This window comes from Anopheles funestus, chromosome 3RL (genome assembly GCF_943734845.2).
Source record: "Anopheles funestus chromosome 3RL, idAnoFuneDA-416_04, whole genome shotgun sequence".
NCBI classification, from domain to species: domain Eukaryota; kingdom Metazoa; phylum Arthropoda; class Insecta; order Diptera; family Culicidae; genus Anopheles; species Anopheles funestus.
Window position 1 is genome coordinate 57,921,792 of NC_064599.1, and position 15,766 is coordinate 57,937,557.

The following is a 15,766-nucleotide window of genomic DNA, read 5'->3' on the forward strand; positions in this document are numbered from 1 at the left end:
ATAAAAAGAAATAGGAAGTAACATTACCGAGATGGTGGGTTATAAGCTTCGAAATCTCCCCCTTCACGCAGCTTGAACTTCACACAACCGACAGCCCGGCACACGTTTTGCACACACACACACACACGGCCAGTATATGACCGACACATAACGCGCTAAAGGTGCCTCGCATCGTTGCACTCTGCCATCTTTACCCGGTATGCCACCGGGTGTGGGCCATGCCCGCTACTTAGCTCCCGTATTCTGACTCTCCACACGCCCTGCCATGCCCCAAATTCTTGTTTACGGCCAGTTTGTGCATTGGTTTACTGCTTTATCTCAAGCTCAGGCCCCATTTGCGGTGTGTGTATGTTTCATCCGCATTTTGTTTTGAAAAATGTTGTACACGAATTTGTTAATTCGTTCGAGAACGTATTCGTGTGTTTCATGTCACCGAAACAACAACACCAAAAATCGATACAATATAAAATTATAATTGTAAAAGCTTCATGATGATGTTTTATGGATGAACTAATGCTTTACTAACAACATCCGTTCCAACCCATCGATGAGGCTAACGTTTAAGTAAATACTAGCGCAGGAAAAAAAATTAGCAAATTTAAACAAATAGTGAATGAAGCGGAATGAAACTTGAGGAATGTGTCCCTCGTAGAGGGTGCAAAATACCAAAGTGCTGTGGAAAGATGAAAATATTTTTAAAATTCTCACACAGCTGTTGAACTGGTTGAAGGTGCCGATGATGAGTGTATGTGTGTGTATGTATGAAGTAAAAATGAAAACAAACATGAAGATATTTCAAAGTTGAAATACTAAAGAAAATGCTTCTTATCCACATCCACTCACTGCAGTTTTCAGTTCTAAGGTGATCGGTTATCATTACTTATTATACTTTCAATAAACCTAATTAATATCACCCAAAAGCTTTTACATTATATATTCGTTTTATTAATGTCATATACCGACTTAATTGTAGTAGTATTTTTCGTAACGACAAAAATCAAGCTTGATTTGAGCAGATATTTGACAGCTGTCAAATTAGTGTTTACTTTTCATTATACACTTAGCATAGTAGCCATAAAACAGGCAATTCATATGCCACATTTGTGCTGAGTTGATATCTACCGGAAGCAAAAGCTCGGTGAGGTCGCGCCTTTCGCTCGTCACAAACCAGCATCCATATTTGGGATAAAAACAATCAGCTGATCCATAACCGCCGTATAAAGAAGACCTTCCGTAGTCGAACGCTTGAAACTGGTAGTGACCGATGGCAACTATCGTACAGTGACATTGCGATGGTGGGAAATGGTCGCACTAACGTATTTCAACAAACCCATCATCTTAACGCACTTTTTATGCACGATGTTCGTTTATATTCTCTTGATTTTTGCGCTGGTTGGCTGTTCCCTCATCTGTCACCCTTTTCCACACGTGGGAAACTCAAACCAACCCACCCACCTGCGGGTGCTTGGTTGGTTCAAGCACCAGGTATACACGAAAATATACCGCCAACCGGGGACACAGCGGTTTTTGAGCTGCGCTTTGACACGTTTTTATTTTTACACACTCTGCCCACACCGCACACACAGCGACTCTGACTCTGATGCAAAGAAAGCGAAAAGGGAAGAAAAAGCAGCACACTCGCGGAATCGCGCGCATCGCAACGGTCGGTTCGGTCTCGCTGAGGGGCCGTCGTAATGATTCTTGTGGCTTGTGTGCCGATTTTTTCTTTTTCGTGTGCTAGCTACTAAACTAGCTCTCAACGGTTTTCCACCCTTTTTTTCGCCACATCCACATCACCGAATACCGAAAGCGAACCCAAGCCATGGGTGAGAAAATTATGCATTTTTCACCCCGATTTGCCCCGTTTGCTCCCTTTGCGCTAACTCGCACACACTAATCGACACGTTCTTGCTTCGTTCTTGCTCCAGGCGAACCCTAGACAACAACAGCAAATGATACCGCACCAACAACGATAGCAACAAAACATTCTTATGCTTCGGCAAAGCACTTTCTCCACACAGCACGTACACACGTTTGCACCACGTTCTATTTTGTTCATGCTCTGTATTTTCTTTTTTTGCAACACTACACTTTCCTTCTCCCAAGTGCCCAACATGCACACCACGATTCCGTACACTTTTGCTTGCGGTTTAGGTAAATTAATTACATACCCTCGGAAAATGGTACTAAAACGAAAAACTAAAAAAACGGAGCGGTACACTACGGCCGCGAGTAGCCGCGCAACCGGCCAGTTCAACGTCGCGATGAGTTTTGACGGTTATGCTTTTGCATCGAGCTAGCAGGGGGATATCTCTTTTTTTATGGGAAACAAATACTACCACAGCGAGGTGCCACTAACGTCAAGTATGTCAGGTGTGTCAAACGTTTCTAGCGTATATATTTTTTTTGTGGAGAAACGTTATTTTAATCTTCTCTCCTTAATAATGGATTAAATTTAAAGTTAATTAAATAAAGTTTCGTGACTCTCTTTCACTATTGTAGACCGAGTACATTGCAGTGCAATTTTCATAAATTATTCGTCCTGAAACTTGCTGATCTGTGGGTCTACGTGAGTTGGTTGACATGAGCACGGTTAAATAAACTACTCGACATAAATGCTTAGAAAATAGTCGAGCAGTTTGTTGTGTTTTTGTTTTCAGGCGCGCCAATTTTGGTTTCTCACGTGTAAACAAATTCGTCAAAAGTACGTAAATTAACCGGCACTGGAAATGGAACCGGGAATAATTCGCAAACTCGACGAAGTGGTTGTCAACCGGATTGCTGCCGGTGAGATTATTCAGCGGCCGGCAAATGCACTAAAGGAAATGATGGAAAACAGTCTGGACGCAAAGGCCACGAGCATCCAAATTACGGTCAAAGCTGGTGGTTTACGTTCGCTCCAGATTCAGGACAATGGAACCGGTATACGGCGCGACGATTTAGCGATTGTGTGCGAACGGTTTACCACATCCAAGCTGCAATCTTTCGACGACCTTTCGTCGATCAGTACGTACGGATTTCGTGGTGAAGCACTGGCCAGTATCAGCCATGTGGCGCAGCTAACGATCGTGACGAAAACCAAGAGTGAAAAGTGCGGCTTTAAGGCCTGCTACGAGGATGGCAAGCTGAAGGGTGACATTAAACCGATCGCTGGTAATCAAGGCACCCAGATTACGGTAGACGACCTGTTCTACAATGTGCCGATGCGTAAGCAGGCGCTCAAAACACCGAACGAAGAGTTCCAGCGCATTTCGGACGTGGTCAGTAAGTACGCCGTGCACAATCCGCAGGCGTGTTTCACCTTGAAAAAGTTCGGAGAACCGGCATCGATTCGAACGCTACCAAAATCGACAATCGCGCAAAACATCAGTGCAATCTACGGGGCGGCGATCGGGAAGGCTTTGGTGCCGATCGCAACGAAGGACGATATTCTGCAACTCTCGGTGGACGGGTACGTGACGAATGTGAACTTTTCGCTTAAGAAAGGTATCTCGCTTTTGTTCATCAATCACCGGGCGGTAGAATGCAGTGCGATGAAGAAAGCGATCGATGCAATCTACTCGCTGTACCTACCCAAGGGAAGCGCTCCGTTCGTGTACCTCTCGCTGGAATTAAGTCCACAGAACGTAGACGTAAATGTGCATCCAACGAAGCACGAGGTACACTTTCTGCACGAGGAGGAAATCATTGAGAAGGTAAAGTTGCTCGTCGAAAAAGCTTTACTCGGTGGAAATGCGGCACGTTCCTACACGCAAGCACTACTGCCCGGTGCAAATCAACCATTGGACACGACGAAAGCAAACGAATCAATGGTGAGTGCGGACGATAAGCCTCGGTTGGATTACAAACTAGTGCGCACCAGTCACAGCGAGCAAAAGCTGGAGAAATTCTTCAATATCAGCGGCAACGGAGGTGGCGTGCAGTTGAAGGAAGATGAACCAAAGGATAAGAAAACATTGGAACCCAAACTCACACAACCTTCGCCGTCGAGAAAGAGAAAAACTGTTAGAAAGTGAGTATTATAAAGCACTTTAAAGATTTGCGTTTTTCAAGCTTGTTTTGGTGTGTTTTTCAACAGGGAAACGAGGCTAACCAGCATCCACACGCTTCGACAGCAGATCGAGTCGGATGGGGACGATAATTTGCGCAAGATATTCCGCGAGCTCACCTACGTCGGTACGATCGATCGGGAACAGGTCCTAATACAGTACGACACAAAGATGTACCTTGCCAAAACGCAACCACTTGCGGCGGAACTGTTCTATCAGCTACTACTCTTTAATTTCGGTAACTTCGAACGGTTAACCTTCTCCGAACCGCTCGAACTGAAACGTTTGGTTCATCTTGCACTGGCCGATCCAAGCAGTGGCTACACGGAAGAGGACGGACCGGTGGACGAGCTGGCGGATGTTATCGTGGAGAAACTTGTTGATAAAGCTCCAATTTTGAGCGATTATTACAATCTTTCCATCCGGAAGGATGGTTACCTGGAGTCGTTACCGAAACTGCTTGACAACTACATACCCTCGGTGGTGTTTCTCCCAATGTACATCGTACGCTTAGCCACAGATGTGGAATGGGACGATGAGATGGAATTCTTCCAGACATTTAGCCGCGAAACGGCGCACTTTTTCTCGCGCATTGCACTCACGAAACCCACCAAAGAGTACCGATGGGAGCTGGAGCACGTAATATATCCGGCCGTACGAAACCAGCTCATTCCACCGAAAGAATTCTCCAAAAACGGTTGCCTGCTACAGCTCGCTAGCCTTCCCGAGCTGTATCGCGTGTTTGAACGTTGCTAAGTATACGTTGGGTTTTGTTTATGTTTCAAATAAATACTCTTATTGTAAACGAACCATTAGTTTGCTTTGGCGTAGAGATCCGGTTGCACAAACCGTTGTTCACGGTTGTTGTTCTTGACGTGATCTTTCAGCATGTTCATCACCTCGTTGTCGTACTCTTTGGGTGTCGGTTTCACGCCCGTTGCCCAATAGAAAATATCCCAATCGTTCGACGGAAGGTTAATGAGCCGATCGTACAGCTTCGTCTGTGCGGGATTCATTTCGGCGAGATATTTGGCGGCAAACGTGCTCAGCAGCAGACCATTCTCCAGCATTCCTCGTTTGCGCGATTGGTACAGCAATCTGCAAAGATTGTACATATTAATTTGTGTTTTTTCAACCAAAAGTTAAGCTTTATGATAATCATACCGCGACTTTTGCAACTGAAGTGGTTCATTTTTCTTCTCTTTATATTCCGGAATGGGGAGCGATTTGTCTTCCAGGTCAATCATCGGCGTCGGTGGGCGATATCCATCGCTTGAGTTGCAAACGGGAGCACCGGTTGAAATCAGCCGCGAAGCAGCCTGTCCATTAACCACCACCGTGCGATTGATAAAGCACTAAAATGAAAAGCATGTTCTTAGAATAAAGGTAATAATTGCTATATAAGTAATAAATTTACCAGAGCCGGAATACGAAACATTGCGAAATTGCGCAGGTTTGCAGTAAATATTATGTAAAAGCCGTGCGCTCGCTGCAGCACCAAAACAAACAATGCAAATGACAGCAGCGGGAAAAGTTTTGCAGTCCCTCAACTACTCGAAAGTTCGAAACAGAAATGGGAAATGGAATTTTCACGTTATTCTGCATAAAATTCTGCCAAATTATTGTGTGCTATTGTTATTGGAATAATTTTCTGTCCGTATAAATAAAGTTTAATAAAAATAATTTTATAAAATGTCATCACGAACAGACTGGTGGTTAACAGCAGTGCGTAAGCTTTGAATGTTGTCAATTGTGCAATACAAACAATGGTGCCGGAAAAGAGGATTTTACTTTAATTGTACCAATTTAGTCTACTGGCGGTGTTAAATGAGCTAAAGAAGTGTAAGAAAATGTTTTACTAATACAATACAAAACATAAACATTCAGTTACAATAAATATCATTACATCCCTAATGGCCATGGGGTTATATAAAATGCTCCCATTGCTTGGGAAGTCGCTACGGAATGGTGGGTCAGTTTTCTTGCACCGGCAATACTGCACACCGGTTGTAAATATATTCGACCGTAATGTAAAACGATTGCAGCGAGAACGTGCAGCCAAAAGGTAATGTATTACATGACCGTAATGGTTTAGATAAACGTGTTTTAAAACCAAAAATTCACCAAATTCCAGGGACGACGTTGAGCTGTATGACTACATCAAAGAAGAAGTTGGCTACCGGTTATCTGATCGTATTTTCGACATCAAACGCCAGTTTACGAATGCGGTCGATCTCGGAGCCGGTAGAGGATACGTCACGAATCACGTGCTGGGTGAAACGGTTCAAAAACTCACCGCCGTCGATCTCAGTCCCGCCATGTTGTCACAGATTAAAGGTTCCCCAGGATTAGATTTCAGCATCCAAGAGATGGACGAGGAACGGTTTCAGTTTGAGCCCGATTCGTTAGATTTAGTTGTGTCCAGCTTGAGTATGCACTGGATCAACGATCTTCCGGCGTGCTTTCGTGCGGTTAATCGTGCCCTTAAACCGGACGGAGTGTTTATCGGTGCGATGTTCGGTGGGGATACATTGTACGAGCTACGATCGGCACTACAGTTGGCCGAACAGGAACGAAAAGGTGGACTGGCCCCACACGTATCTCCCTTTGCCCAGATCCGAGATGTGGGAATGTTGCTGAATCGAGGCGGCTTCACGATGCTTACAATAGACACGGATGAGCTTGTAATCGGTTATCCGTCGATGTACGAGCTTATGTTCGATCTGCAAGGTATGGCCGAGAATAATGCGGCCTTCAATCGACCACTGCACGCCGGCCGTGATACACTGATGGCGGCGGCCGCTATTTACAAGGACATGTACGCCCGGAAAGACGAAGGCGTATCGGCAACGTTTCAGATCATCTTCTTCGTCGGATGGAAACCTTGCGCCAGCCAACCGCAGCCAGCCGAACGAGGTTCCGCTACGGTTTCGTTGAAGGATATCGGAAAAGTTATGACACCAAAGAGTTCGGGATGTAAAAGTTGAGAAAACGAAAATAGGAAACAAAACTCTGCACCTAAACGGTCCTTTAATGGTGACCACGTTTATTAAAGTTACATCTTGAAAAGATTTTGGTTGAATTATTTAAAAAAAAACACCCCTTCCTACAAGCACTTCGTAAACACGCAACATAACGACGAACTAAACGTGTAACGAACTAATACAAAAAAGGTGAATAAAATAAAACGCGAAATATAACAACTCCTTGAAGTACTTGAGCGAATATATATATAGTATATGTGTAAGAGCAGTTTTATAAACCGATTTCCATCACCATTATTTTTGTTTCTGTGGCATCTACACGTTATGTGCTTAAGTTTAACAGGAGCCCTTCTTAAGGTATGTAGGAAATAAAATAAAACTAAAAAGAAGCAAAAAAGAATACATTCTTATCGATTATCATAACCTGTACCTTTCACGGGTGAGCACGAAAGGTAAAACAGAAAACGAACCGTGCTAGCTAAAGTACGTCGGGGGGTAAACGCATCCGCATGTACGCGTGATAAATGATAAAGCAAAACGACTCAATCGAAATTGTAGTCAAGATAAAGTACATCGGGTAGAACACACTTCCGTAAGTACATCATTCTCTGGTTAAGGTAACGTCTAGGACAAAGGGAGATGGTTGAGCAGGATTAACTTGCGCTGCTAAGGTTAAACTGTAAACATTGTGTCTCTGCTATATGGCGAACTAATGCTTATCATTGCATATAACCTACCATGTAATTATTAACACTAGATTTTGCTTTGCTGTGTGGAAAAGGTATTTAAAAATTGTCTGCAATGTTATTCGCCTTCACTGTATGTTCATTGCTGTACGTTAAATGGCATTAATGTAAGTGTGGTGAACTGTTATAGTAAGCTTGTAAACCTTATAATTCACGATTTCCACTCACACACACTCGTATTTAAACAGCCTTACTCAATAACAGGATAAGATGTAAAGAATAGCTTATCCTTTTGTTGTTTGCCTCCCTGTACAAGTCGTGCTAGTAGTGTAGCATGCAAAATCTAGATAGGAAAAGAAAAGACAAATCACCCAATAAATGCCTCCTGCAGCATATGACACATCAGTAAATGGTTAATCTCTTTGTTTCCCCGTTCTTTGCGCCCTAGCAGTTTCCCCGTTTCCTAGGATTCGTACATCAACCGTTGATAGTGCGGATGAATTTCCTGCGTCGGTACGTGCAGGCTAAATTCCAGTGCCACCAGCACAGCAAACTCCGAAGCGATCAGTTCCTTACGGTTCAGACGAAAGACGCTTTCCGTTTTCTAAAATAAAATGAAAAAAAAAATATAGGAGGGGAATCACACACAATAAATACACGCAAACGTACCTCAATTAAGCTCTTGAGTGCTTCACCCTTGATGTCGTTCAGCTTGGCACTCAGCAGCAGACAAGCGCCGGCACACAACTTCCGGTTCTCCTTGTTCACCAGCTTGGACAGGATAAGCTTCTCGAAGTAGACGTACGCTTGCGAGATGGTTAGAAAGTCGATACGATTGTCCAGCTTGTTGATGCGTTTCATCTCCCGTTTAATGCTAAAAAAGAGAGAGGACAGTACAGACATTAAGCATGAGGTAACATTCAAGCAAGTGTTTTTGCTTTACAACAGTCTTAATTTTAACTTTATTCATTCTCATTTCCATCCGATTAAACGGATTAATCTGCTCAGTTAAAAAATGTTAAACAATCCAAAAACGCCGGTTCGTCAGCATCAATCACCGGCATTGAGACTCCGAATAAGCATAATTTGGTTACTATTTCAAGGACGGTCAGCGGTCTTTTGCAAATCTTTTACGCCTTATCGCTGGTTCGCAGCTGGTTCGATGAACGGAGAAGATGTTTTGTTTTTATTAAACTTGCTTATTGCCCTTGAAATGAGAATCGTGTTCACTTCAATTGTAAATATTGTTGTAAAAATTAAAGAAATGAAAAAAAAATCATGAACAGACGACAATAAGGAAAATCGAATTAATTAACGATTTATGCCATCTTTTTCTTTCCATGCCAGCCAGTGTAATAGCAAAACATTAATGGTAACAATGGCCTCGTTCGTCACTGGCAGAAGACAATTGACCAACTGCACACAGCTGTGCTTGACCTGTGCTGATAAAGAAGATTACAAACTCCCACCGGTGTAACAGCACAGCAAACAAGACAGACGTACGTTCATCATTATCATCGTCAACAATTAAATCATCATAATAAAACCAAACAGTACACCAAACAGTAAAGACACGGCATCCTGCTACGGTTGATAAGCAAATGGAACGGGGAACCGATTTAAATGCTGTTAAAGGTGTGTTTTTAAAATGTATTTCACATCCAGCTCACCATCTACAAACACGTGACAAAAAAACGGCCCATAGGTTTGTCCACTCAGTACGATTTTGATAAGATATCGAAGGTTAAAATTCACACCGCATGATAGCGGCTTCACACATGTGTTAGTGATGGTTGTTGCGATTTAAACTCCCGCAAAAAAAAGGAAACAACAAAGAATGTGCTGATGTGGTGAATGCTTTTGAAACTCCCAAACATAAACATAGCTTTAATTGCGCAGCTTTATTATGCTAGTGCTAGTGCAAGGTACAGTACAGTGGAGAAAAGGGAGTTATTTTTTTCCATAGCTGGACACAGTGAAAATGTCACCTCCAACGAAAGACGAGAGGGCGTCAAACAAGTGTTCCCGTTTGGTTTGGTGCGATAGCCTAAACCAAACAATTCATGTGTGCATACACTCGTTAATCTGCCTGGGACGGGCTGCAAATGGACGGGCTGTACCGTGTAATGGCTTCCGTAAGGAAACACAATTCTCTTATCGCGAGACTGACTGAGATGTACAGTAACACCAACCCGGACCTTTGTTTTTATTTACCCTACCCGGGGTGTTTGAGGAGATTGATTAGGGATTCCAGTTTCCAACAGGGCTTTTCGACTCCACAATATGCCTCCTATACATTCTACTTCTGCTTGAAATCAAACCAGAAATGACTGAAACTTACATAATGTACTTGAATATTTTTAAAGCTAGAGGAAGATTCAACATTTCCATCCAGCAATGACTCCAACTTTACCACTAGACCTCACAACCCCTGCTCTGGAGCTCTCTCCCTCTGCGACTTTTCCACCTACCTTCGAAGTTTGCTGAGCGTAAGCTGAATTTGGGGGAACTTCTCGCGAAACTGATCGTTCAGCTCCTTTTTCAGCTCGGATGGTCGCACATAATCGATGACGGATGTCACGTACGAGGTGAATGTAAGCAGCGTACGATGTTTGCCCGCGATCAGCTCCGGATCGTCCAGAATGTTGGCCGAGTATTGTATCTACAAAGCAAACCAAAACCAAAGAAGTCAATTAGTAAACTTCACTCAGTAAAGCAACGACTCTTAAATTAGCGAAGAAGCTCTCAATAAATTGAAATTTCTTTGAAGAGTCGCGATAGACACATATTGAAAGAATCGCTAATCTTTGGACATTCGACATGCGACAATTCTTTAGAGATCCAGAGTACTTACCCCAGAAATGGAATTGTATCCATCTTCATACTCTTTCGAGATATCCAGCAATCCCGACGATGGTCCACTGCCAGCCCCACCGGCCCCTCCCGATGTGGCCACCACCTGCGATGGACTCGCCGCACTGTTCCGATTCAACGTATCGTAGTACCGTGCCGCGGCATGGTTCTCCAGCGATGCGAAATTCGTTATTTCAAACGCACTCTTAATCGCCTTCTCCGTGTGCTTCTTCTCCCGGTGATAGGCCCGGGACGGAATAAGCAAGTATCCGTACGATACCTCCTGGCCCACCTCACCGCCCCGCTCGATACCGAGCAAACGGAACGCGTCGAACGGTGCGTCATTAATCGACGACAGTGGACGCGCACCGGACGGATGGCGACGGCGCTCACGGCGCATTTCGGACCGCGATGCTTTCCCCTTGCAGTACGGCAACACTGAGAAGATGTGGCACGGTGCCTTCTTTGCGAGCAGCACAATGCGATCCTCCTGGAAACCGGTCGGGTGGCGCCGTACGTCCATCTGGTTGTAGTAGCGCACCTCGCGCGGATATGCACCACCGCCTCCCTGCTCGTTGATGATGACGGTTCGGTTTGGCCGTCCCTGGATCAGACTTTCCGTGCTGCTGTTCGTATGCCAACCCATTCCGGCACCGGGACGATGTGATTCATCCGACCCATTTCCACTAGCACCACCAGCACCACTACCGGATGCACCACCACCAGTTACGATTGCACCCGCGCTAGTGTTCATCAGCAGTGACCGTTTCGCACCGGTTGGACGCTGCGTGGCGGAGTTCGCTCGCGAGCGCTTATCCGCCGTATGGTTCAGCCGTCCATCGTTGGGATTCCAATTTTCGCTGCATCGAAAGAGAAAAGGGAAGAATAGAGAGAAACGGAAATGAAACTAGGCGTGCTGGAGAGCTTCGTGCCGTAGGTCACGTAATCTGACGCTGGAGGTTGTTCTGTTAGGTGGGTTAAACGTAAAACATAAACAAGCGGCCAAATAATGCGTAACAAGCTAATTGTGTTTGAATGTTGATCGGATTGTGAAAAGTGTGAGGGATCTTGGGGGAATATAAACAATTTTTAATTACTCAACGCAAAAGAGTTAATGATAATTATTATAATTTTGACATAATATTTATCTAATAAAAAATGTTCTGATTTTTCTTTACATTCACCAAACAAACAAGTTTTTGTTATGGGAATAAAAAATCTATTATTCAGCAAAAACATTTGCCATGTTGTAGGGACCATATTCCAATCGTGTAACACAATCCGACACTGCCGGAAGAAACGCAACCAAAAAGGGATACGCAAACCAACACGCAGCTTTACTACCACGAAAGCAAAACGATAAGCGCATTCCTGGTTTTTTGTAGATTTATTATGTTATAAGAAAAACAACAATCACCCGTTTTCCGGATGCATCGTGTGTTAGGGGATTAAAACGGCGAATGTACTGGGAGAGACACATAAAGAAGGAAGTACAATCCAACGGGCAGATGTGGCTGTTTTGTGTTGCTTGTTTTGCAATGTGCCGCTTTGTGTTGTGGCAATTCGCGCTCGCATGTGACTGTGTGTGTGTGTGTGTGTGTGTTTGTCTGTTTTTGCATTAGGGTCAAGATTAAGCAAAAAAAAAACGCTTCTGCCTGGACAAATGGTGCTGTGCCCTACCACCACCCTTCAAAGGTGGATCCGTTTCCCTGCGTTAATCTAATAAAGGAAACTTTTTTCTTCCATACAACAAAACATGGGCAATATCGATTCTGCATGGTGCGTGGTGTTATAATATGAAGTAATATTACACAGCATCACGGCTGAAGCAAAGCACGGGAATATATCGGGCCTGTTCTTCCATCATAAAACTGTTCTATAAATAGTCTGCAAGGTTAAGGCACAAAGTGATCGCGATCGGCTAATATTAGAAACTTAAGAAGTTGCTTTAGCTTTCATCGATCGGAGGGAGGAAATGGTGGATGGGATTTCGTAAGTAGAAAAAAAAACAGGAAATGTATTGTAAAAAATTAAATAAATAATCGAGAATGAAATTTTCACGTGACTGTACGTGTGTACAGTGGTGAGAGAAAAACGAAAAAAAGAAGGATGACTGGTTGCGGGAAGTGAGTCATACGATATGAACCCTGTTTGCACCTAGTAACAAAACAAGTTAGATTCTTCATTTGAGCACTAAAACGAATAAAATTGTTAAACTAAAAATGTAGACAACTAAATAATGAATTGAAGATTTTAACGTATTACATAATTTTCATAAGTTAAACATTACGATAAATAGATGATTAAACGATCTTTGAGGGACGATTAAAAGGACAAAATGTGGAAAAAAATCAAAAGAAACGTAATGATGATCGCGCGTGTTTTTGAAGAATGATCTCGTGATCTTGGAAATTTGCTTTATGTAAGCAAATACATCGAATAGGCCACTACTACTACTATTTTAACACTGTTATGCCTTCGATACATTTTTAGAGGCTTTTATTCTTCGAGACACACCCCTTCTGCTCTCTTTCGGTAGAGAGTAATTCTTGCAATTTGAGTAATTATCATCAAAAATGTATCATTCTAAAAAAAAGAGGGATGGGAAGGTTATTGCACCTAAAATTAACCAGTAATACGTACCGATCTTTGGCCGGCGTTCCTTTGGCCGATGAGCCATTGCTGACCACCATGTTGCCCTCGCTGTCGATCCGTTTCCCGGCGTAGCGTTCGGGACTTTTGCTAAACGTTCCAGTTCTGGCCCGTGCCCTCTGCTGCCCATCGGCAGCGGCCGGCGGGTTGGACCCGCTCAAGCCGGCCGCAGCACTCTCGCACGCGGCCACACCGCCCGGTTGCCAGCCGCCCCGTTCCCTGCCGGCAGCGACCGTCCCAGGCGCATCGAGCCCATCCTCTCCCGACTCGTCATTACACGTGCCGACACCGTCCAGATCATTGTTGTTCAGCGCTAGTGCCGCACTGGTGTGGCTAACCGTTCCTCCCGCTCTTCCGGCAAGTGACGCTACGCCTCCGCCTCCGTGCAGCGGACCGAGCTTCGTGTCCCGATGGGTACCGTCCAGCGAGATGTTGGACAGAAAGGATATCGCAGCCAGTCGACGACGAATGCGGTTCCTGCTGTTCATAGAACTAGCCATGTATCGGATGCCGGGCGTCTTGTTTTTTGTTGTTGCCTTGGTTGCTTCCCCGAACAGAAAACAAATGTCGAGCCAAACACCGGTGCACAATCCGGCCAGTGGAGGACCAACTTTATTTTTTTTTTTTTTGGGAGGGGGCAGCCCTTATTCACGGTCACCACGGTTCCGGCAAAAACAACACACGGCGTACACGTAACACAGCCACACACACAAACGCACGCACGCACACAGAGCAACAGCAGCAACCTGTGAGTACAGGTTTCTCGCAAGAAGAAGAGTAGGGATGATCGAAGCAAACTGGAACACGCACACCGGTATTTTGGACACCGCGAACGAATAACGAAACGAAGAAAACCGAAAAAAACAGACCGCGAACGATCAAAACAAAACACACACACACCCGCTCTTCTCCCGACGCAGCGCCTTCTTCTTCACCACCTTCCAAACACCAAGCACGAGCTGCAAGCAGCCGTATATCAGTTCGTTTTATTGGGAATCATTTTGATGCGGGTTGGTGTTGTGTGCGTTTTTCTCTTTTTCGTTTTCCTTGCGTTACTAGACCAACCTTCTGTTATGCCTGGTGCCTGGTGCGTATGTTTTGCTCAAGTCGCAATTTTTCCGGTACCCCACAGTTGGGAGGCTTTTTTCGGTGGTGTGATACGAAAAAAATGGCAGAACCCTTTTTTCCTTTTTTTACCGCTACAGTAGGCTCGCCTGCTCGACCACCTTCGTTCTCGCTCTGGCTTAGCTGTTTTCACAATCTCTTGCACCCCGTCTCACTCTAGCTGCTTGCGATCCGATATGTGCTCCGCGTAACGCAAGTGCGGTTCTTGCGTGTAATTTCGATTGAATAAGAACCGACGACCTGGTGCGTGAAGAACTGTTTCACGGTTGTGTGAAAGGATGGAAACTGGGCAAATGGAGACTTTTGCTTTGCCCCGCCTGACCGTAACCGTGACAAGCAGTGTTGCGAACGGAATGGACGCGAACTTTATTCACACAGCAACACGAAATGATTCGCCGCCATACATAAATGCACTCGAAGAAATACTCGCACAGCACGGACAATTTTCGCGCAACAACCACCGTCACACTGCGTGCGTAGAGCGAAGAGGAAGGGAAGAGCGGTACGTTAAGTTCCTTTCATGAAGTGTTTTTTCCGCGCACGGTGAACGAGCATAATAGCACTGGTTGGGTCGAACGTACGGTACAGATTGCAGCACTGATGTTACAACGCGACGAGGAGTATGTTGATTAGATTAGGCGTTTATTCAAAACCTCAAGGTCTTGCAGGAGAACTTCTATGCGTATGGCACCTTGGCAAAAGCTGATCGCTTGACTGAACCAAAACAAACCGCGTTTGACAGCTGGTGACAGCTGGTGCGAAATTCGAGCAGTTTTATCGATACACGAAAGCTCCGGTGGGAAAAAGAAATAATTTTGTTATTTATTTATTTAGGAAGGAAATGATATTTTTTCCAGTTATTTAAATATTATTCTATTGTAATTAATTATTTTCAGTTAAATAATCGGTATGAAACGTCATCCTGTTAGACTGTGCACAATTCGTGGTCGAGAGCTTTCGAGTGTTTTAAAAATTTTACAAATATACAATGTGACCGGTAGAAATATAAGGCAAATGCAAATAAAGAATCGTTAACAATTTGTTATCGACAAAAAAAAACCATCGTAGGGCCTGGAATGTAAGGAAAATATAAGTAAACTAACAAAGAGTGAATACTTCCTCTTCGAGTTTGCAGCGAATAGCTTTCCGATGAGCTTTCTGCTGTTTCAAGTATTTGGAAATGAACCTGTCCGTTAATAATTACGTACCTAATTCCCTGTCACGTATTGGTTAAGAACACTTCAGCCTTTCGCATTTCAAATGTAGCAATTTGAATTATAAACTTTTATTCATTTTTTACCCAAACATTGCGTCTATGCAATAGTGGTGCCGGTTTTTACACGACAGCACCGCGTATCAAATCCCATCCGGACCGTACCCCGGTACAGCAGAAGTCTAGCTATACTGCTAAGGGTGG

General features: G+C 44.2%; 5 protein-coding genes across 12 annotated transcripts in view; 2 read left to right on the plus strand and 3 right to left on the minus strand.

Moving 5' to 3' along the window:
- Nucleotides 1-2,273, minus strand: part of LOC125768968 (uncharacterized) — a 31,527-nt gene extending 29,254 nt beyond the window's left edge. For 4 of the 8 annotated variants that reach the window (XM_049437316.1, XM_049437314.1, XM_049437312.1 and 1 more), the window contains exon 1: nt 2,172-2,271. The gene's annotated coding sequence lies outside the window, so the exon portion shown is untranslated. Of the gene's footprint in view, nt 1-2,171 lie in introns of all 8 variants that reach the window. The other 4 variants (XM_049437315.1, XM_049437311.1, XM_049437310.1 and 1 more) reach the window with 4 other exon arrangements.
- Nucleotides 2,274-2,405: 132 nt separating this feature from the next.
- On the plus strand, nt 2,406-4,858 carry LOC125768971 (DNA mismatch repair protein Mlh1). The gene is made up of 2 exons (XM_049437319.1): nt 2,406-4,012; nt 4,079-4,858. The coding sequence occupies exons 1-2, from the start codon at nt 2,730-2,732 to the stop codon at nt 4,803-4,805; spliced, it is 2,010 nt and encodes a 669-aa protein (XP_049293276.1). The 5' UTR covers nt 2,406-2,729; the 3' UTR covers nt 4,806-4,858.
- LOC125768977 (succinate dehydrogenase assembly factor 2, mitochondrial) lies at nt 4,818-5,581 on the minus strand. The gene is made up of 3 exons (XM_049437329.1): nt 5,467-5,581; nt 5,214-5,404; nt 4,818-5,147 (listed from the first exon to the last, which is right to left on the minus strand). Exons 1-3 carry the CDS (start codon nt 5,485-5,487, stop codon nt 4,862-4,864), a joined length of 498 nt encoding a protein of 165 aa, XP_049293286.1. The 5' UTR covers nt 5,488-5,581; the 3' UTR covers nt 4,818-4,861.
- Nucleotides 5,582-5,671: 90 nt separating this feature from the next.
- LOC125768975 (arginine-hydroxylase NDUFAF5, mitochondrial) lies at nt 5,672-7,252 on the plus strand. The gene is made up of 2 exons (XM_049437325.1): nt 5,672-6,114; nt 6,184-7,252. The coding sequence occupies exons 1-2, from the start codon at nt 5,963-5,965 to the stop codon at nt 7,034-7,036; spliced, it is 1,005 nt and encodes a 334-aa protein (XP_049293282.1). The 5' UTR covers nt 5,672-5,962; the 3' UTR covers nt 7,037-7,252.
- LOC125768972 (CDK5 and ABL1 enzyme substrate 1-like) lies at nt 7,063-15,069 on the minus strand. Its single transcript, XM_049437320.1, has 5 exons — nt 13,216-15,069; nt 10,574-11,432; nt 10,191-10,381; nt 8,389-8,593; nt 7,063-8,323 (listed from the first exon to the last, which is right to left on the minus strand). The coding sequence occupies exons 1-5, from the start codon at nt 13,722-13,724 to the stop codon at nt 8,183-8,185; spliced, it is 1,905 nt and encodes a 634-aa protein (XP_049293277.1). The 5' UTR covers nt 13,725-15,069; the 3' UTR covers nt 7,063-8,182.
- Nucleotides 15,070-15,766: the final 697 nt, after the last annotated feature.

Excerpts from the sequence above, each read along its gene's own strand:
- LOC125768977 (XM_049437329.1), bottom strand. The coding sequence starts at position 5,487 with ATGTTTCGTATTCCGGCTCTG. Across the intron at positions 5,405-5,466 it reads TGTTTCGTATTCCGGCTCTG|TGCTTTATCAATCGCACGGT; the intron begins GTAAATTTATTA and ends TTTTCATTTTAG. Across the intron at positions 5,148-5,213 it reads CTTCAGTTGCAAAAGTCGCG|ATTGCTGTACCAATCGCGCA; the intron begins GTATGATTATCA and ends CAATCTTTGCAG.
- LOC125768975 (XM_049437325.1), top strand. The coding sequence starts at position 5,963 with ATGGCCATGGGGTTATATAAAATGCTCCCATTGCTTGGGAAGTCGCTA. Across the intron at positions 6,115-6,183 it reads CGAGAACGTGCAGCCAAAAG|GGACGACGTTGAGCTGTATG; the intron begins GTAATGTATTAC and ends ACCAAATTCCAG.
- LOC125768972 (XM_049437320.1), bottom strand. The coding sequence starts at position 13,724 with ATGGCTAGTTCTATGAACAGCAGGAACCGCATTCGTCGTCGACTGGCT. Across the intron at positions 10,382-10,573 it reads GATACAATTCCATTTCTGGG|ATACAATACTCGGCCAACAT; the intron begins GTAAGTACTCTG and ends TTTGCTTTGTAG. Across the intron at positions 8,594-10,190 it reads ACGCTCAGCAAACTTCGAAG|CATTAAACGGGAGATGAAAC; the intron begins GTAGGTGGAAAA and ends TCTCTTTTTTAG.
- LOC125768971 (XM_049437319.1), top strand. The coding sequence starts at position 2,730 with ATGGAACCGGGAATAATTCGCAAACTCGACGAAGTGGTTGTCAACCGG. Across the intron at positions 4,013-4,078 it reads AAGAGAAAAACTGTTAGAAA|GGAAACGAGGCTAACCAGCA; the intron begins GTGAGTATTATA and ends GTTTTTCAACAG.